Raw genomic sequence first — 18,222 nt, forward strand, 5'->3', positions numbered from 1 at the left:
AATTTGTCTCAAGCATGCGGACCTGAAAGGCGGCGGTGCATATCAGACACCAGCTAATAATAATGAAGGAGGCGAGGACGCAAGGGGCCTCGAGCTGAAGATGAAATCGCGAATTTTGCCACGCGCATGCGACGCCAACCGCGAGCGCGAACGCCTACTCTGACTGATGCTGTTGGATGCTGCAAGTTTTGTGCGAGCGCACGCGCTTCCCCCTCTTATTGCCGCGCGCTCCCCGTCGTGGCCGCGAGCCCTTATTTTCTTTCGTGGCGCCTGCTGCTGGATTGCCGCCTACATAGCTGTGCATCAGCTAGGCAGCAGCAGGTTTAGTCCAGTGTGCTGCTGCTGCTGCTGGGATGCATGTGCCGTGCGGTGATGCGTGTCTGCGCAGAAATTTTCAAAAGCTTCGCGCGCGACGTTTGCACGAGGCCTGTGGTGGTGGTTGTACGTTGCCTAGCGAAAGCAGTCAGCTCTACGGTCTTCATGCCACCATCCTAAAAAGCCTCCCCACAAAAGTCTTCTTAGACACTTCACACACCAAAGGGCTTCACCTTTTCGAAGCTTCTTCCACTTCGTACCTGTAGACAGCCAAGACCCGCGAGTCCTGGCTCTGATAGACTAGAGCCGTGTAAGCGCGCAGCTGGTCTCTCGCCACGGCATCCTAGAGAGCCAACCTCGATAGAGAACAGCAAGAGTCGTTTGGCTCGACTAACACTGGTCTCAGCTACATTCCCGCATCGCATACACAGCGTGAGTCATCAGTGCGCGGCCCCCTCATACAGGTCAATGAACCCCCCTTTTCCCCGGAACTCTTTTGTGTCATCTAGGGGTCTCAACGACCGCCCGCATCACTAGACACACGACGCTCACCATAAGCTCTCTTGTCGTCACAGCACTATGGCGCCCGCTCAACCTGAAGCCGCTGGTGTCCCAGCCACTGTGGCGGCTGATGCCAAGGGCCTCAAGGACTCTGCAGCAGCTCAAGCTGCGGCTTCCGAGAACGCCGCCATTGAGAAGAAGGCGGCAAAGATCGAAGCTGACAGGCTTCTTTCTTCTGGCGAAGAGGAGGCCGCGCAAGAGCTCGTCAACCTTGTTAAGATTGAGGGACCTCATGCATTTACCGTTCTCGGCATCGAGAAGGTCGTGCTCAAGGGCCTGGGCGACAAGAAGAACGCAGCTGCCAGGGAAGGCGCAGCAGTGCTCGTCAAGAAGCTCAGTGACCAAGGTGTCGGCCACGAACTCGAGCCTTTCGTGTTTGCTCACCTCCTCACTCCGCTCGTTGAGGCCCTTGGAGACAAGGAGAAGCCTGTTCGCGAGGCTGTTCTGGCTTCCCTCACCAGCTTTGTCAAGTCTATGAGTCCTTGGTCCGTTCCTCAGCTTCTCAAGGTCATTCTCGAGCAGGCACGCACTGCCGGCAAGTGGCAAGTGAAGACCGGCTGCGTCTCTCTTCTTGAGACTCTGGTCAAGGCTGCACCCGAGCGCATGGCCAGCGCCATGCCGGAAATCATTCCGGTGATGAGCGAAGTCATCTGGGACACCAAGACAGACGTTCAGAAAGCGTCTCGCGCTGCATTGAAGAAGCTCTGCGCCTTGATCTCCAACAAGGACATTGAGCGCTTCATCCCTGCCCTCATCAACTCTCTCATTCATCCCGTGGAAGAGGTCCCCAAGACTATCCAATTGCTGGGCGCGACGACCTTCGTCTCGGAGGTCGACTCCCCCACCCTTGCCCTTATGGGCCCCTTGCTGCAGCGTGGTCTCAACGAGAGACCCACTGCTACTAAGCGAAAGTGCGCTGTCATCATCGACAACATGTCCAAGCTGGTCGACAACGAGCGTACCGTCCGTCCCTTCCTGCCCAAGCTCTTGCCCGGCCTGATCAAAGTCGAGTCCGCGATGGCTGACCCCGAAGCACGAAGCGTGGTTCAGCGTGCTATCAAGACTCTGCGTGACATCGGTCAGCTGCCCGCGGATGCCGACGGCACCAACCTGAAGCCTCTGGAGGACGTGGACATCCAAAAGACGCTCCAGCTCGTCCAGAAGGCTCTTGGTCAACAAACTCTCAACGGACCTGAGCTTTTGACTCACCACGTTGCTCAACTTGCCACCAACCTTGCCAACGCAAGGAACTTCGAGGAGAGCGAGTGGGAGACTACGCTTGGGCCTTACGTCACTTTGTTCAAGAACGCTGACCAGGAGAAGAGCAAGGCTGTTGTTCGCGAGCTCCTCTTGGCTTTGGCCCGCAGCACCAGCGAGGACGCTGAGGTGTTTGAGGATGAGGAGGAAGGCGAAGACCTTTGCAACTGTCAATTCTCTCTCGCATACGGTGCCAAGATCCTGCTCAACACCGCCACCTTGCGCTTGAAGCGTGCCCACCGCTACGGTCTTTGCGGCCGTAACGGATCTGGCAAGTCCACCTTGATGCGTGCCATCCAGAACGGTCAAGTTGAGGGGTTCCCTTCTCCCGAGGAGGTCCGCACCTGGTACGTTGAGCACGATCTCGACGGATCTGAGGGTGACATCTCCATTCTTGACTTCATCGTCGCTGACAAGCGCCTGGAGACCAACCATGAGGATGCTAGCAAGACGCTGCTCGAAATGGGTTTCGATGAGGGCCGCCAAAAGGGTCCCATTGCCGCTTTGTCCGGTGGTTGGAAGATGAAGCTTGCCTTGGCGCGTGCTGTTCTGTTCAAGGCAGACATCTTGCTGCTTGACGAGCCCACCAATCACTTGGACGTTATCAACGTCAAGTGGATCACCGATTACCTCAAGAACACTGATGCCACCTCCATTATCGTGTCGCACGACTCTCAATTCTTGAACAATGTCTGCACTGACATTCTCCACCTCAACCGCTTCAAGATCAAGCGTTATCCCGGTACCCTCACCGACTTCGTCAAGCGCGTGCCGGAGGCGAAGGCCTACCTCGAGCTCGGCGGTGGCGACGATAACTTGTCCTTCAAGCTGCCAGACCCTCCCCTTCTCGACGGTGTCAAGACCAAGGAGAAGTCTTTGGTCAAGATGAGAAATGTGCACTTCCAATACCCCAACACACCTGCACCTCAACTGAACGGTATCTCGATGCAGCTGTCACTCTCTTCCCGTGTCGCCATTCTGGGTCCCAACGGTTCCGGAAAGTCGACTTTGGTGAAGCTCATTGTCGGTGACACTGAGCCCAACTCTGGAGAGGCGTGGAAGCACCCCAACCTGGTCATCGGGTACGTCGCACAGCACGCTTTCCACCACATTGACCAGCACCTCGACAAGACTCCCTTGGACTACATGCTTTGGCGGTACCAAACAGGTGAAGACTTGGAGGAGCACATGAAGGCTACCCGCCAGCTGACCGAAGAGGAGCAGCAAGCCATGAAGAATGGTGAAGTCTACGTACACGAAGGTGTCAAGCGCATCATCGAGGACATTGTCGGACGTAAGAAGTTGAAGAACAGCTTCCAGTATGAAGTTTCCTTCAAGGCCATGAGTAGCGCCGACAACGTCTGGCTGCCTCGTGACGAGCTGTTGAAGCGTGGTTTCGAGAAGAAGGTCCTCGCCGTTGATAGTCGTGAAGCTCAACGTGCCGGTATGAACCGACCCTTGGTTCGTCGTGAGATCGAGAAGCACTTTGCTGACTTCGGTCTCGACGCCGAGTTCGTGTCCCATTCCGGTATGCGAGGTCTCTCTGGTGGTCAGAAGGTCAAGGTCGTCTTGGCCGCTGCCACATGGCGTCAGCCCCACATCATCGTGCTCGACGAGCCCACCAACTTCTTGGATCGTGAATCTCTTGCTGCCCTCATCAAGGCATTGGAGAACTACGAGGGAGGTGTGGCCATCATCACTCACTCTGAAGAATTCTCTCGCGGTGTCTGCAAGGAAATTTGGGCCATGCGCGATGGCACTCTGCACGCTTCTGGCCACAACTGGGTCGAGGGACAAGGCAGCGGCGAGCGTATCGACAAGAAGAAGAAGGACGAAGAGGAGGACAAGTTCGACGCCATGGGCAACAAGATTATCGAGGAGAAGAAGGCCAAGAAGCTCTCTTCTGCTGAGGCCAGGAAAGCAAAGAAGGAGCGCATGGCCAGACGCAAGAGAGGAGAGACCGTGGAGTCAGAGGACGAACTTTGATATGCTCTTTCCGCATTGTCGCTCTTGTCTCACATCACGGCTCGCCCTACATTCCTCGCAAAAGACTCTTCGCGCTCCCATCCCTTCCGGCGAGCGATCGACGTCACTATGTTCCGCCCCCCCTTCCTTGTTCATGCTATCCATACTGGGCCCAACCCCGCATGACCATTTTGAGTACGTGTTGCGATCGAAAAATGATGCTCGTAATTTGATCCAATTTGATCGGCTTGCGATCGTGAAAGTGCTCGCTGATTGCTTTGCGCGTTTCCATTCGCACTGCTGTGCTTTGCGTCCCAAATGACCTTGCCCTACCTACTTGCCACACACTGTATACATCGAGAGGCACCAGCGAGTCTTGAATTGATTGACTGCCGCCCAAAGCACAGCAGGGCCAGCGAACCACCCTAGAGTAGTAAGGAGCCAATCACACACACGACCGTCCATCATCCATCTGCTCCACCGCAGGTGGCACGCTGCTCTCATGCCTGCGTACCGGCATCGCGCGTGTACCTACGTCCGAAAGGCGACATGTGAATCACGTGAATGCGGAGCTTCGTTGGCGGGAAGCGGACCTTCTGATTTGCTGGTGTCGCCAGGTGGGGCTCGTGCAGCTGCATTTTGATTCGAATTCACGATATTCACAATTTACGATTCAGGAACGCTTCTCGACACTTGACACGCAGCATCGTATCAGCGTAGACGCTGAATGCGCAAGGCATGCCTTCATGCATCATCACTCGAGCGATTCAAGATTGCAACAGCGACACGGAATACCACCTGGTCGGCGTCGTCTATAGAGAAGAGCAGTCGAGCTTGCTTGTGGACGCGCTGAGCTCCCCTTCGATTCGAGCGCATTTACACCCGACCTCTGGCGATACGACATCCTTGGGCAACCTTCTAGCGCCATGTCCTCGGTGCGAACGAGCAGCAGGTGCGGTCTCAGGCCTGCTCTCCAATATGCCGCACCGGAAGCAAGCAGCAGGCTGGCAACTTCATCGTCTTCGAGGACAGAGAGGTCCGCAGCTCCTCGAAGAGCATCGCATTCCGCCCACCACGAGCCTTTGGACTTCATCGACAGGCGATTGCGAAGCAGCGCGTCGCAGCTACACAACACTTCTCTGCCGCTCAGGACAACATCATCAGCGTCGACCTCGCAGCATCGCAAAAGCTTCGCATCCACACTCACTGCCGCATCTGGGAGTGCTGCAAGCTCGACATCCGCTCCCGACAGACCCGGGCCCAAGCGGCTGTACGACGAGAGGGTGGAGAAAGGGCTGCTGAGAGAAGATGCGCATCAAAGGAGAATAGTGGAAGGGCCCTTGCAACAAATGTACGACGAGCTGCAGTCCTACACGCAGCAGGTGCAACCAGAGATCAAGAAAGCGGTTGCCGGCTTGGTGGGTGTGAAGGACGGAGAGGCTGGCTCACTTGAGATGCATGCTGATCCTTATCTTTGAAAATGCAGCTGACACGCTGGTTTGGTCAGAAGAAAGATGAGCACGACTCGCTGCCCATCTCACCGGATGTTCCTAAGGGGCTGTACTTATACGGAGATGTCGGGACGGGAAAGTCGTGAGTCGTCATGGCGGGCAGGTGATAAGCGTCAACGCTACAGCGGCGTATCCCAGAAGACTGACACCTCTTTGCACGGTCTTGTTGCGCTGCGCACAGCATGCTGATGGATATGCTGCACGCCACGCTGCCTCCAACAGCCCAGCGCATTCACTTTCACGCCTTCATGGTTGAAGCTCATAAGCGCATGCACGCTTTCAAATCTAGCGTTCACAAACCCAGCGGGATGGTCATGAGCGCAGCTAAAGCCATCACTTCGGGCGAAGTCGTCTCGTCTACCAATCCTGCTGGAGCTGCCAGCGCTGCTGTGAAGGCGGCTGCTGCTGGGGAAGAGGTGGATCCCATACCGCCCGTGGCTAGAGCCTTGGCCAAAGAACACGACGTGGTCTGCTTCGATGAGTTCCAGGTGAGAGATGGCTCGCCACAAGGGAGCTTCGGAGGCGTGTGCTCACAAGGATGGCTTCATTTTCAGGTGACGGACATTGCAGACGCTATGATCCTCCGAAGACTGCTCGAGCACATGGTCTATCACGGCGTGGTCTTTGTCATGACGTCCAAGTGAGTTGTAGCTGCTTGTAATCCGTTGCAAGCTGAGAAGCTGATGGCCGTCCTTGCAAAGTCGACATCCAGATGATCTGTACAAGAACGGCATTCAGCGGTCTTCTTTCATCCCGTGCATAGAGCTGCTCAAGTCTCAGTTCCGAGTAGTGGACCTCAATTCAGGGATCGACTACAGGAAGCAAAGGAGGGCCTTGTCCAAGGTGTACTTTCATCCGCTCAACGACGAGACCACGCGGGAGATGGACAAGTTGTGGAAGGCGACAACGAGTGGTGATCCTTCCGACCCCGTCATGGATGGTCGGCAATTGAGCGTGTGGGGACGCAAATTGACAGTGCCGCAAAGCACAACCAAAGCAGCGAGATTCGACTTTATGGATCTATGCGGCACGCCAAAGAGCGCAGCAGATTATCTAGAGATTTGCAAGAGCTTCGACACACTGTTCATTGACAATATACCCCAGATGAGCATCCATCAACGAGATTTGGCTAGAAGATTCATCACTTTTGTCGATGCTTGTTACGAGGCCAAGAGCAAGATATTCATGAGCTCGGAAGTGCCCATCGTGCAGGTCTTGTCCAGCAAAGAGACGGACAAGGCGGATATCGAAAAATTCAGGTTGCTCATGGATGACCTCGGCATGACGATGGTGCGTTCGGAAAGTGTCGCGCAGAATCGCGCATGGGCCGATGCGGGAAGAGACCTGGCCACTCTTGCTCGTGATGTCGCGCTGAAAACTTTGCTCCCTCGAACAAACATCCAGGAATCGCTTGGAGGTAGTCCAATCGTCAGCGGTGACGAAGAGCTCTTTGCTTGGTGCGTGGCGAGGCCGCGTCGAGCGTCCCTTAACCATTTTCTATCTGGCTGACCGCGCTCCGCCTGCGCTGACGATCACGCCTTCAATCTTCCAATAGGGCTCGACTGATCAGCAGAGTCACAGAGATGGGCACAAAGGCGTGGGCAGAATCGTCAAAGGGCGAATCGCACTAAGGATCCTCTTGCGTCTTTGCTTTACCATCTCTTGCTTGCCCTAATCACACAGACTCGCGACATTGCCGATTTGGATTCACGCAGCTCATGCCTGCTGTCTGTACAAGCAAATGCAAATTATTGAATACGGCTAAGGTGCTCCGTCCGCAGACGGCACGGCAGCGCTTTCGGATTAGATTAAGTTGTTCGCGCAAGTGATGACTGAGCAAGCGTATTTTGAGCGGTGCAAGGGTAGCCAGTGTTCCTGCATAGCAAAAGTGTGGACTCCTATGGAACGGAGCTCGGCGGCAAGTCAAATTGCACATTGGTGAAGTTGGACGAAGGATGCGGTGAATTGCTGCGGGTCTGGCTAGGTGTTAGACCAATGATTCCACTAGCATGCCCTTGAGCACTGCTTCCGAACGCCGGCAATGGTTGCCCATTGCCGCCGCCTGATCCGGCAGCGCTAGAGCCCATCAGACCGTCCAAGCCCGCCGTGCCGTCTAGACTCAGCGTGCCCCCAAACCCAGGAGGCAGTAATTGAGACCAAAACGAGTCGTCGAGGTTGAGCTGATCCAAATGCGGGTTGGACATGTCAATACCACCAAGCGTCTACAGGGTCAGTGCAAATGGGCGTGCCGAGTCAGCGATGGAGGACAGCGAACAAACATCTTGGCGTATTGAACTGACCGCAGGATCCAACCCGGACAGCGCCGTCTTCTGAGCTGGCGTGATGTTCATTGACGGTGTGGCGAAGCCGCTAGCGGAGCCTTGGCCACCCATGTTAGAGAAGGCATTCGAAGAGGAAGGCCCATCATCTGCTTTGCCTTCCAAGGCTCTGGCGACAGCACCACCGAGCGATGGGCGTCGGGATGGGTTAGCACCAGCACCATCCACTTCCCCGCCATTAGCCTCTGCTTCTGCAGAGTTGGCGCGAGACTGATTGTATGGCGTCGTGCCGCTGCTTCGATTCGTCGCTGACGCCTCTCGTCTCGTCTGCAGCAGAGTCCTAAGGAATCCCGAGTACAAGGCCGGAGTATGCGTCGGGCTTAGAGCCACTGCCTCAAGAAGGTTGGCACCCTCTCCGACCAGCCCAAGCACCTCCTCTTCGTCAACGTAAGCGCTGAAGGTGGGCCGAGCAAGCTGCAGATCAGGAACAGAGTCGGTCAGAACAATGAGCAATAGCCACTAGAAAGGCTGCAGCTCACCTTGAGCAGGAACACGCAGGCATACGTGATGATGACAAAGTGTGTCTCGGGAGAGTACGACAGTACGGACCTCAAGCCCGTTCCAGCGGCGGTCACGATACCTTTGGCAGCGTTGTAGCAGCGCGCGAAGTCTGCGATCAAGGTCAGAGGTGACGCAAGCAGCATCAGCAAGCAGTCTGAGCCGGGATGTCTGCTACACTCACACCAGCCTTTGTCTAGACCACTTCGGCGGGGGAAGTCGACCGCGTGCTGTAGACCAAAGGAATTGATCACGAGAACCGCATAGTGGTAGCGCAATGGCGCTTGCTTGGTGATGAAGTGCATAGTGCGCTTGTGATGATCCGTGTCCTCGGCAGGTATCTTCGCCTCTGCTTCGCGCCATTCTTTTGCAGCCTCAGCCTCGGGTCCGTCAGCAAGGGGAAAGCTTCCGTCCGCCCCATCACTCTCGGAAAGCGATCCAAAGAACCCACGAGACCGCCACGTATCTCGCCATTCTTCGATCTGCTCGTTATAGATGCGAAGGATTGAAGAGTATTCCAGCTCCGTGTTAAGACCCGATACGGAAGTGGTGGACGAATAGAGAAAGTCGACCTGCCTGGAAGTCAGACGTAGAAGCTCGACAAGAGCGCTGATGCCCAAGTCCCAAGGCTGGCTCAGTCTCTGCATGCACCAATGGCGCGAGTTTCGAATGATCCAATCTTCTCGTATAGTCCAAGGCTTACCCATCTGCCCGCTGATGCTCCTGTCCACGCTGAAACACATGAGCCAGGTCCGCTCGCGATTGATGATCTCGCGCTCACGATCCAGGACAGCCGGATCATCCGGCGACAAGTTGCCTGGCAAGGAGGCAACAGACTTGCGATGAAGGTTCAAATCTGTCGCCATGCGGATCGCGACGCCGCTGAACAGCCAAGTCTTGTCCTCTTCAAATCGAGCAGCCTGCAAAGACCATCAGAACGTCAGCATCGACTCTGCGACTAAGCCCCGCAATGCAACTCACCGGCTGATTCCATAGAGCGAGCAGCAAGAAGCCCTGAACGATCTCGACACTCTTGTAACCTCTTGCCATGATGAGATAGGCGCTCTTCTGCGCTTGAAGCAAGCACTTGGCATACAGCTCTGGTCTCTTCGGGTAGAATTTTGCTCCGATCATGCAGATGACAGTGAACAAGAAGGGGCTTCTGCTGCATATCATCGTAGGCGTGTGCCATTCGGGATCGAGGATGACGCAATGATGAGAGCAAAAGTGGAAGAAGATCTGGAAGAGCTCAAGAACTTCCTGTGACGTCAAAGTACCGCTCGTCAGGAGCTCAGGCGGCAGTTCGCGCTCAATGACGATTCGCCGCAAGGGAAGTATGTTCATCGGTCCCGGCTATGACGTGGGAGAGGCCAGAAAAAGCGTGTCAGCAATACGTGCAATCAACCGTCTTGCAGCGATCAATACCACTGACCTTGAAATAAGTGTCTGAGGCGACACCAAGACCCGAGACTGCTACCTCATCGGGATTGGGCCGCGGATTATACGTAGCTGCATTCTTCTCTCCAGGACGCTGCTTGGCGCGTTCTGCGCCAGGGAAATCGACGTACTCATCCGGCGGAGCTGGATACTGTTTGGACGCGATCCTGTCAAGGCCGGCGCCCTCGCTTGAGTCGTCTGCAGAAAGTCCCTTGACCTCGCGCGAGCCACTGCCGCTGCTGGCAGCGACACTAGCTTTACCAGCGTCATCAGGGGAACCTGCACCTATCGCGACGTTGACAGTCGCGGGTGTTCCGTGCTCCTCTGCCTCTTCTCCATCGCGTTTGAGGCGGACGGAGGAGCTGGCTGGCGAGCTTTCGGAGACGCTTGTGCTGCTGCTGGTGTGCCTGTGCAGCCTTGGTCCGAGTCGTTTGCTGCGCTCGTGATTGTGCAAGCTCGCTTCCGCCAACAGACCCAAGGGTGTCAGAGTGCTGTCGGGCAGCGAATGCAGTCGCGGCGAGTGTCGTCGTCCGCCGCGGGCGGGCTGAGCTGGCACGGCGAAGCGAGCGCCGGACTCTGGTGCAGCCTGGGTACCGGCCGCCCTCCCGTCATCCCGTCCGGCCAGAGCCGATGGGTTGACATGCTTGCCTCCTGGGCTCGCAGCTGCTTCGGCATTTGAAGCGGAGGCAAGCGGAGGGATGGTGCCAGGCCTGCGCTTGAAAGGTCTGCCGTACTCGTCCGCTTCGTTCACAGCGGCCCATCCGCGCTCTCGCCTTTCGCGATCCTCAGCTTGGCTCAGCGAGCCAGGCCGATCTTTGAAATGCCTGCCACTGCTTGGCCTACTTCCCTCGCGCGTCGGAGAGGGACTCCTCGTCACAGTACCCCCGCCCGCCGCGATGGTCGGGTCGCGCAGGCTCATCAAGACGGAGTTGAGAGTCGCCTCCATTTTCCTCAAGCTTTGAGCCATCGCCTCGGCGCGCTGATTCTTGCCTCCCTTTTTGCCGCGGTTGCTCTCCTCGAACACGCAGTTGTGACCGCCGTGCTTGCACCGAGCGCAAGGCGGACCTTGTTCCGCTCCTACACATCGCATCTTCAAGCGCCTGCAGTTGGTGCAAGCCTTTGCGCCTCGCGTCGGCTTCGCCTTTTTGTCCGATGAACCTGCGCCGGACCCTTTGCCATTGCCTGCTCCGTTGGCCTTGCCCTTGTCACCCGAACGCTTGCGCTTCTTGCCACTGCTCTGATCTTGTTCCTCATCGTCGTCATCGTCGTCTTCGTCCTCCTCATCCTCTTCGTCTTCTTCATCATCCTCATCTTCATCGCCGTCTACCTGTGGCGCATCCGAGCCGACGCCGCCCGCAGGACTCCACGTATGTCCAAGCGAGCTGCCCCCGGCGAAGTTCCTGCTGTTGCCAGCTGGAGAGTAGACTCCGGCAGGAGCACCGAAAGCAGCAGCAGCCGAGCCTGGGGGCCATCCCTGAGTATTGTAGGGCGGCGTGGAGGGAGATCCAATGGAGCCACCTTGGGGGCCGCCATAGAAATTCGAGCCATGAAGATTGGGCGGATGCGAGAATGCCGAGTGCTGCCCGCCTGTGGCCTGGGAAGGCTGGCTCCCCGGGTACATGCTGAGAAGGAGAGAGACAAGCCCTAAGCCTGGACTGGATGCAGAGGTAGCGCTCCTGAATCCTACCACCCCGATATGTGGCTCGTCGTGAAGATACGCCGGGATAGGTCACAGCTGAGGATGTCGACTTCTAGATCAGGCGCTGCGCGTATTCTTAGCGGCTGGAGAGATCAGCCGACACACAAGTGCATGCGTTGCAAGTATTCTCGCAGACGCTTGAGAGGGTCACCTAATCGCAGCCGCCAGCGGTGAGGGAGGATCTGGATGATTGCGAAGATGGAGATCACTGCTGTCCAGTGAGAGCTTCGTTGGTGGATGCGCAGCGGTTCGGCTCTCCACGGCTTCCGACCACCAGCATACCTGGGCCACACCCCTGCTATACTCACGACTGCTGCATGCATGCAGCATAGACGCGCCCCCCAAAATCTTCAGCGCGCTTTCGGCAATTTGAGCGGACGCGCGGCCGGTACGCGGCGGACTGCGCCAAGTCTTCAAATCAAGAACGTACGTAGACCTTCAAGAATAAATCATCCGGCGAACTATTAATCGAAAGAAATAATAATAAGTTCGTTCTGGACCAAACGATAGATACGCATATATGTTCTTGATTTCTGTTCTTGAAAGTCCACGTGACCTTGTCCCAAGTCAAGTATAGAGTCACGCTACACGCCGTGACTATACTTTCAACGCTTCCCCACTCAAGACTTTGACCGCGAGCATCTGGATGACCGGACTTGCGGTACGACTTCGAGAGCCGGCATACTCGTGACTCACGATTCACGATTCACGATCCAGATCTTGGACAGCTCGATCACCATCCTCAAATGTGCGAACCGTCCGCGACTTCCGCCAGGTAAGAGCCGGACCTCACGAAGAGTCTAGGTGCAGTGCCTCGTCTGCTCAGCGTGCATCAGCCTTTTGGGCTTTCAGCGAGGAGTCTGGCACATTTGCTGCTCGACCTTGCTTCGCTCTGAGCCATACTATCTAAGGGATCCCAGCAAATCAGGCGACAAGGCTGAGCATCAAAGCGAGGCGCTCCAAAGTCTTCTACAGCCGCACACAACTCCCTCCCAGAGCAGATCCTCTAGCGAGGACGCTCTCGTCCTCACCGTGGGATGGTGTACATCAAATCTTGGGTCGCATTTCACGCGGCCGCGATAGACCTTCAGAAAGCGCAGCCCGAGCGGGTGAGTGGACTTGTCAGATTTGCGATCTACTCGATCAGCGCGCTGTTGGGAAGTTGGACGGCGTTGGATGCAAAACGGAGCCTCTGTCAAGACATCGATGTTGGCAGGCCAAACGCAACTACGCCGGATCTAGCGTGGTGCTGCCGCTCTCGCACCAAATGCTGACAGCGTCCTATCCCGTGACTTGAAAGACCCGCTACTTGATCAAAGCGCACCCAGCCACGCAGTCGCTTATTCTCAAGGTCACGGATGATTTCTCTGTGAGTGTGCAGTCTGCTCAGCGATGAACACGAGCGTCGGATCGAGAGAAAGGTCTCACATTTGCCCCTGTACTTGCCAGACGATCAAATTTCGAACACGAAGTTCCATCATCCTCAACCGCTTTCAAGCCTTGAATCACGAGCTCATCGCACAATTTGCCGGAGCACCCAAACCAACGCCGTCGGAGGCGCAGGCGGGCGCGAACAGCCAAGATGCAGCACCTATAACGGAAGCAGAGCATGTAGGATCGTCCTCAGGCGCTGGGACGGTGCAGACTGGCACTCAGGGGGGTGGGGGTGGAGGTGGTGGCGGTGGGAAGAAGAAGAAGAAGAAGGGCAAAAAGTAGATGACTGTGGCGCACACAGCGAGCAGGTAGCGGCAACTGCAATGGCAAGCTTTCACTATCCACATCAGTGCCACGCTGGTCGCCTAGTGGCTCACTCAGCGATGTGAGCCATGAGGAGCATGTAGAGTAGCACATTGCGTACCGAACATGGCGTCGAGTGGCATGCGCGGAAAGCTGCCGTTCGGGCACAACGCAGCGGCAGGGTGGGCGCTCACAAGCGCTACATTTCACACTTGTCGCGAGTGGCGAAAGGGAGGCGTTTGGGACGATCTAGTAGCTTGGCTCTGCTGTGTAGTCAAGGACGACGGTCACATCTTAGCGGACTGCGCGTCACTCGGCCCCGCAATTTACGAGGCTGTGACGGCGCGCCGAGCAATCGTAAGCGGAGCAGGTTGACTTCGTTCAGATTGGGCCTGCCTTTTGAGCATCGCTGAGCCCTTCTCCTGGCGCGCGCCTTTGCCTGGTCGCTTGCTTGGCGTACGGCTGTAGAATGCAGAGCTGCTCGCCGCAAGAATAAACGCGCTGCCACCGGGCATTGCTAACAGTCTGCGTACCGACGCCGAGGCGCAGCGCACGGCAACAGTTCTCAGCCACGCTGACCCTACCCAGCAATCACCAATGCTCCAGTAAGCCTCGTGAATGAACAGTCACGCGCTCATTCGTGCTGAAGCACGGGTCGGTGATGGTCCGAGCATGCTCTCTCGTGCTCTGCAAGCTTCCCCAAGGCTTCATGCAATGGTGGCGTAGCAACGGTTTCCAAAAGAGCGGGGCTTCTGTACTCTGACCACTCAGGGCGGCATCGGCCCTGCCCCTCAGGACTGCCCAACAATGTCTTTAAAAGGAGAGGTATCTGACTGTTGGCTGTCGGCACTCCTACCATCTCTCTCTTACCTTCAGATTCGCCAGCGCAGGTCGCCGGTCAACCTCGTTGCTTCCTCTTCGATCTTGGTCGCTCCGTTTTCGCCTACGTCCTCAACATGCTCTTCCTGGCCCGCAAGCATATCCTCATCAACGCGGTCCTGGTCCAGATAGCACTCGGCAGAGTGAGCAGTGAGCGAGAGGTGAGCGGCCCAAAGCGGTGGTCAAGACTGTTGTATGAAGCGGACGTTGACATGTTGTCTGACTGCTTGGCAGTCCGTGATGAGACGTAGTCCTGGTCTGCAGAGCGTCGCGAATGCATTCGACGTTTCGCACCCATTCGTTAAAAGCTTGCACTCCGAGCTCGGGCCGGTACATCGCACGACCACTGAGCGCTTCGCTGCCTTGCAACTGCCTACATTCAAAAAGCAAGCATCTTCTCAAAGGAATGCCTTTGCATCCAATACGCCATCACGTCATGGGCAGCTTACCACCAAGCTCAACGAGACCCGCAAAGAGTACGAGAAAGTGGTCCTCGGAAAGGGTACTTCGAGCCTTGCAAATATGGGAGGCGCAAACCTCATTCGAAACCCATCGCCCGAAGCGCACATGACGGACAGTCGTTCGACAAGCCCAGTCAGTGTACTCAAGCAGAAACACATCCTTCATCGAGTCAAGGCTTCACTTGCTTCCAGCAACGGCAAAGGCGATGGTGGACACCAATCTGGCACAGGCGTCTTTGTGCCGAAAGTTGAAGTGTACGAAAAGTCTGTTAACAATTACGATGGCCTGAAAGCTTACTTTGGCAAGAGTGGTGACCTTGCAAACATGGGCACGCGGAAGAAAATCAACAAGGTCGCCGAGAAACTCAAAGCTAACTCTCCAGGAGTATTTGAACGGCATATCACGGATGGCGCCTCGTCATCGGGTGGCAGGTCCAGAGCAAGCAGCTCGAGGTCTCCAAGCCCCACAACACGAGCCATGGCGACAGGCGACTCTGCGAGCAATGCCGGGTCAAGCGTGCCTAGGATCACGACGTATCGTCGACGTGAATGGCGCGCTGCCACCAAACTGCCGGTTTGACGTGAGACTTACGCTGCTTTCGATTGCATCGCTGGCAGGTTTGACAAGGGCTTGATACACTTCCAGGTTCGTACCGACTTCATGCTGGGCGCAGCGGCTCAGGATGGCCATATGTTGCGCGCTGTGAACAGCTGAATGCGCCCCCAAGAACAGAAGTGAAGCTCTGATGAGAATGTGTAGCGTAATTGAATGCAAATCGCTTGCACCGAGCCGTTCAGCCACCATTTGTGTTGTCAGTCGTCCTCGAGCACTATGTGCTCGTGGCGTCCGACAAGCATAGGGGAAGGTAAAGCGAAAATGTGACCATAGCCAGCGCCACTCATGCATGTCCACCAAGCGCCCAGCTCGATGGATGGAGGTGGGTTGAAGGCTCCAATGCATCCGCAACTCTTGCCCATGAGACGATTGCTTCTTTCTGAGTACGACTTGACATTCTGTCAGACCGCGATTGGCATGCTGAAGGCCGGGCGTAACCCGTCAACTATTATTGAAGCGTTCGCCACCCATCGTATAAGCCAAGGTGTTTGGGCAACTACGGGTGTGGCTCAACGATCTCGAATCGAGATGTGAGATGACTTCGTCAGGTCGCGACTCGCCGGTATGACCGCAGCTGAAGCCCCTTTCGTTGTCATGGTGGTAGGTCGTGCATTCACATTCACGTGATTCTTGAAGCGGTCATTCACGAATATCACCGATTCATCGGAAGCCCAGCTGCTATATGTATACAAAATATGCATGAGGGTCGATCGGAAGGGCATGTCCGCGGCAGAGGGGTCGGCGCGGTTACGCGTGGATCCGCGGAAGAGAGCGCGATTTCACCGCGGACTGCCGCTCCGCTATACAGCTAATGCTTGACACGCGCGCGCGTTCATCGCGCTTCGCGGGGTCACCAACTGATGCTGCGCGTAACTGCATGCGTATCGAGCCGGTCCGAGTTTGCCGGTGCAAGAGACATCGCAACATGCTGATCCCTGTGCGCGACGACTGCGCCCTGCATGCATGGCAGGAGCACGTCGTCAAGCTCCGCCGCGACCGCACCGCCAAAAAAAAAAAAAAAAAAAAAAAAAAAAAAAAAAAAAAAAAAAAAAAAAAAAAAAAAAAACACGAGGAAATGTCATCTTGAATGCTTCAAATGCTTGGCAACCGCGGTCACGCTCGCGGCGAAGCTCTGCGCCTCCGCGCTGCATCACCAGTCGACGCTATATGCGAGCGCGAGTCGTGGATTCGGTGCGCAAGAGAAGCTGAGAGTATTCAGCGTCTCATGGACTTCGCCTGATGCTCACCCTATGTAGAGAGTTGGAGTCATCATCCCTACCGTTTCTCGTGCCTACCGCTGCTGACGTCGCGCTGTCACGGTCCCCATGTCGTGCACAGTAAGCTCACCAGCGCGCGTGATCGAGCTGCATATAGGGGCAGCGCGCGGCATGGGTCTCACCATGCAAGGGTCCTTCCACCACGCGTGCCAGCACGCGCGCGTGATTTCTTAAGTCCGGAGTGCAAGAGTCGAGTCAGAATCGAGTCAGTCGTCATAATGGTCGCGTCACGCCTATATAGCTCTGCGACACGGCCGGTTGATCTGCAGCCTCTGGCGCAGTTTCAATCAAGTCTGCATGCAGACGGCCATGTTCGGCCTGACCCACGCCGTGCAGCGTCTCATCAGTGTGGACAGACGTCCGAAACTCGCATAGTCCGAAGCGCCGCTTTGCATTGTCCTTCCGCGTGATTCACAGGTCTCTCTGCATGCCCATCAGCTGCATGACTCGCTTTGACCGAGCTCGTCGGGTGCCACGTACGCGCAACGGGTTTAGACTTCTATGTAGCGGTACAATCCAGGATCAGGCGAGACGCCTGTGTGGCGACAAAGCAAAGCTCCGCGCGCGCTTGGCGCAGGGCGCTGCTTACCGCGCGCTTGTCATCATCCATTACGATTTACGACCAACGCGTCTTGCCGGTTCCATCGGCCGGCGGAGCTTGCTCGGCGCGCTCATGATGTGTGCCTGTACGCGCTACGTCCGGATCCTCGGAAAAGAATCTCCTTCGGAGTCACGAGTCATCATGCCAGCATGGGGTCATCCTCTCATATTGCATGGCTCGGCCCTTACTTCATCATCCACACTCACAGCACTGACTCCATCGATGACTCGAAGACACCAGCATCACTCTGACTCATATATAAGGCATCGACCTGATCTCAGCACGTAGACGATCCCACAATCACATTGCTTTGCACAACGCACGACTGCGCCCACCGCAACAGCCGGATACAGTACAATTGCTCATCATTTGGCGAGCAGCTCTGCAATCACTCCGCACTTCGCGCGCAAGCACTCTGCGCAAACATAGAGTCAAGCTACTCAACGCTCACACTCTCAACTGAACGCACAATGTCGCGCACATCAACAGCAGCCGCAACCGGCTTCTTCCAGCATCACGCTGTCTTCCAGCCCTTTTCAGCGCTGCACGACGAAGAGGTCGTGCAGAGCGCTCGGCGCGCTGCCGCCAAGGCCAGGGAACAAGGCTTGGTTCACGTCTCATTCGAACCTCAGCTGCAGCGATGGGACACGACCGAGTCTCGAGCGAGCTCGACATCCAGCGCTTCTCAGAGCAGCTACGGAAGCTCCCTCTTCCACGCTGAGCGAAGGAGAGGCAGTGCAAACGTGAGTGTGGTCGTCTGTCATGCTCGCCCAGTGCCCGAGTAGCGAGCTGAAACTGACACCCTCGATGTGCTGCTCGCCTTCTTATAGAGCTCCGCTGCCTCTTCTATTCGTGCCAAATCCATCTACATGCACGCGTCCAAGGGATCAGAAGAGACATTGGCAGACTGTGCCCGCGATGAGGAGGAAGATAATGGTTTGAGTCTTCGCAGGATGCCGGCTCGCCGATAAAGGCTCCATCTAGCACGATTGCCCAGTCCTACCTGATACCTCCGTAACTCGCTTCGTCTCTTCTATTTGTACTAAACCTGGCATGTGTACTTGTATCG

At 56.2% G+C, this 18,222-nt stretch overlaps 7 protein-coding genes across 7 annotated transcripts; 5 read left to right on the forward strand and 2 right to left on the reverse strand.

The window, feature by feature from the left end:
* Nucleotides 1-454: 454 nt before the first annotated feature.
* Nucleotides 455-4,345, forward strand: IE81DRAFT_367025 (P-loop containing nucleoside triphosphate hydrolase protein). The gene is made up of 2 exons (XM_025517046.1): nucleotides 455-747; nucleotides 819-4,345. Exon 2 carries the CDS (start codon nucleotides 895-897, stop codon nucleotides 4,117-4,119), a length of 3,225 nt encoding a protein of 1,074 aa, XP_025369138.1. The 5' UTR covers nucleotides 455-747; nucleotides 819-894; the 3' UTR covers nucleotides 4,120-4,345.
* A 412-nt stretch (nucleotides 4,346-4,757) lies between these two features.
* IE81DRAFT_302866 (hypothetical protein) lies at nucleotides 4,758-7,390 on the forward strand. The gene is made up of 7 exons (XM_025512262.1): nucleotides 4,758-5,516; nucleotides 5,585-5,691; nucleotides 5,791-6,097; nucleotides 6,164-6,249; nucleotides 6,311-6,899; nucleotides 7,014-7,066; nucleotides 7,165-7,390. Exons 1-7 carry the CDS (start codon nucleotides 5,025-5,027, stop codon nucleotides 7,238-7,240), a joined length of 1,710 nt encoding a protein of 569 aa, XP_025369139.1. The 5' UTR covers nucleotides 4,758-5,024; the 3' UTR covers nucleotides 7,241-7,390.
* On the reverse strand, nucleotides 7,365-11,813 carry IE81DRAFT_323983 (hypothetical protein). The gene is made up of 6 exons (XM_025514115.1): nucleotides 9,879-11,813; nucleotides 9,428-9,799; nucleotides 8,631-9,366; nucleotides 8,428-8,558; nucleotides 7,910-8,362; nucleotides 7,365-7,831 (listed from the first exon to the last, which is right to left on the reverse strand). The coding sequence occupies exons 1-6, from the start codon at nucleotides 11,502-11,504 to the stop codon at nucleotides 7,508-7,510; spliced, it is 3,642 nt and encodes a 1,213-aa protein (XP_025369140.1). The 5' UTR covers nucleotides 11,505-11,813; the 3' UTR covers nucleotides 7,365-7,507.
* On the reverse strand, nucleotides 11,590-11,978 carry IE81DRAFT_150030 (hypothetical protein). The gene has a single exon (XM_025510427.1). It carries the CDS (start codon nucleotides 11,903-11,905, stop codon nucleotides 11,675-11,677), a length of 231 nt encoding a protein of 76 aa, XP_025369141.1. The 5' UTR covers nucleotides 11,906-11,978; the 3' UTR covers nucleotides 11,590-11,674.
* Nucleotides 11,979-12,132: 154 nt separating this feature from the next.
* Nucleotides 12,133-13,361, forward strand: IE81DRAFT_323985 (signal recognition particle, SRP9/SRP14 subunit). Its single transcript, XM_025514116.1, has 3 exons — nucleotides 12,133-12,691; nucleotides 12,883-12,951; nucleotides 13,032-13,361. Exons 1-3 carry the CDS (start codon nucleotides 12,620-12,622, stop codon nucleotides 13,296-13,298), a joined length of 408 nt encoding a protein of 135 aa, XP_025369142.1. The 5' UTR covers nucleotides 12,133-12,619; the 3' UTR covers nucleotides 13,299-13,361.
* A 694-nt stretch (nucleotides 13,362-14,055) lies between these two features.
* On the forward strand, nucleotides 14,056-15,512 carry IE81DRAFT_150117 (hypothetical protein). The gene is made up of 2 exons (XM_025510428.1): nucleotides 14,056-14,359; nucleotides 14,433-15,512. The coding sequence occupies exons 1-2, from the start codon at nucleotides 14,276-14,278 to the stop codon at nucleotides 15,237-15,239; spliced, it is 891 nt and encodes a 296-aa protein (XP_025369143.1). The 5' UTR covers nucleotides 14,056-14,275; the 3' UTR covers nucleotides 15,240-15,512.
* A 1,320-nt stretch (nucleotides 15,513-16,832) lies between these two features.
* On the forward strand, nucleotides 16,833-17,630 carry IE81DRAFT_150194 (hypothetical protein). Its single transcript, XM_025510430.1, has one exon. It carries the CDS (start codon nucleotides 16,980-16,982, stop codon nucleotides 17,439-17,441), a length of 462 nt encoding a protein of 153 aa, XP_025369144.1. The 5' UTR covers nucleotides 16,833-16,979; the 3' UTR covers nucleotides 17,442-17,630.
* Nucleotides 17,631-18,222: the final 592 nt, after the last annotated feature.

The sequence above is a fragment of the Ceraceosorus guamensis genome (genome assembly GCF_003144195.1).
Source record: "Ceraceosorus guamensis strain MCA 4658 unplaced genomic scaffold IE81scaffold_35, whole genome shotgun sequence".
Taxonomy (NCBI): Eukaryota; Fungi; Basidiomycota; class Exobasidiomycetes; order Ceraceosorales; family Ceraceosoraceae; genus Ceraceosorus; species Ceraceosorus guamensis.

Coding starts and splice junctions, on each gene's coding strand:
- IE81DRAFT_367025 (XM_025517046.1), top strand. CDS start 895: ATGGCGCCCGCTCAACCTGAAGCCGCTGGTGTCCCAGCCACTGTGGCG.
- IE81DRAFT_150194 (XM_025510430.1), top strand. CDS start 16,980: ATGCCCATCAGCTGCATGACTCGCTTTGACCGAGCTCGTCGGGTGCCA.
- IE81DRAFT_302866 (XM_025512262.1), top strand. CDS start 5,025: ATGTCCTCGGTGCGAACGAGCAGCAGGTGCGGTCTCAGGCCTGCTCTC. Junction 6,098..6,163: donor TCTGCTTCGATGAGTTCCAG/GTGAGAGATGGC, acceptor CTTCATTTTCAG/GTGACGGACATTGCAGACGC. Junction 6,250..6,310: donor GTCTTTGTCATGACGTCCAA/GTGAGTTGTAGC, acceptor GTCCTTGCAAAG/TCGACATCCAGATGATCTGT.
- IE81DRAFT_323983 (XM_025514115.1), bottom strand. CDS start 11,504: ATGTACCCGGGGAGCCAGCCTTCCCAGGCCACAGGCGGGCAGCACTCG. Junction 9,800..9,878: donor CCTCAGACACTTATTTCAAG/GTCAGTGGTATT, acceptor CCCACGTCATAG/CCGGGACCGATGAACATACT. Junction 9,367..9,427: donor TCGCTCTATGGAATCAGCCG/GTGAGTTGCATT, acceptor TGGTCTTTGCAG/GCTGCTCGATTTGAAGAGGA.
- IE81DRAFT_150117 (XM_025510428.1), top strand. CDS start 14,276: ATGCTCTTCCTGGCCCGCAAGCATATCCTCATCAACGCGGTCCTGGTC. Junction 14,360..14,432: donor GAGTGAGCAGTGAGCGAGAG/GTGAGCGGCCCA, acceptor ACTGCTTGGCAG/TCCGTGATGAGACGTAGTCC.
- IE81DRAFT_323985 (XM_025514116.1), top strand. CDS start 12,620: ATGGTGTACATCAAATCTTGGGTCGCATTTCACGCGGCCGCGATAGAC. Junction 12,692..12,882: donor AGAAAGCGCAGCCCGAGCGG/GTGAGTGGACTT, acceptor GTGACTTGAAAG/ACCCGCTACTTGATCAAAGC. Junction 12,952..13,031: donor AGGTCACGGATGATTTCTCT/GTGAGTGTGCAG, acceptor TGTACTTGCCAG/ACGATCAAATTTCGAACACG.
- IE81DRAFT_150030 (XM_025510427.1), bottom strand. CDS start 11,905: ATGCATGCAGCAGTCGTGAGTATAGCAGGGGTGTGGCCCAGGTATGCT.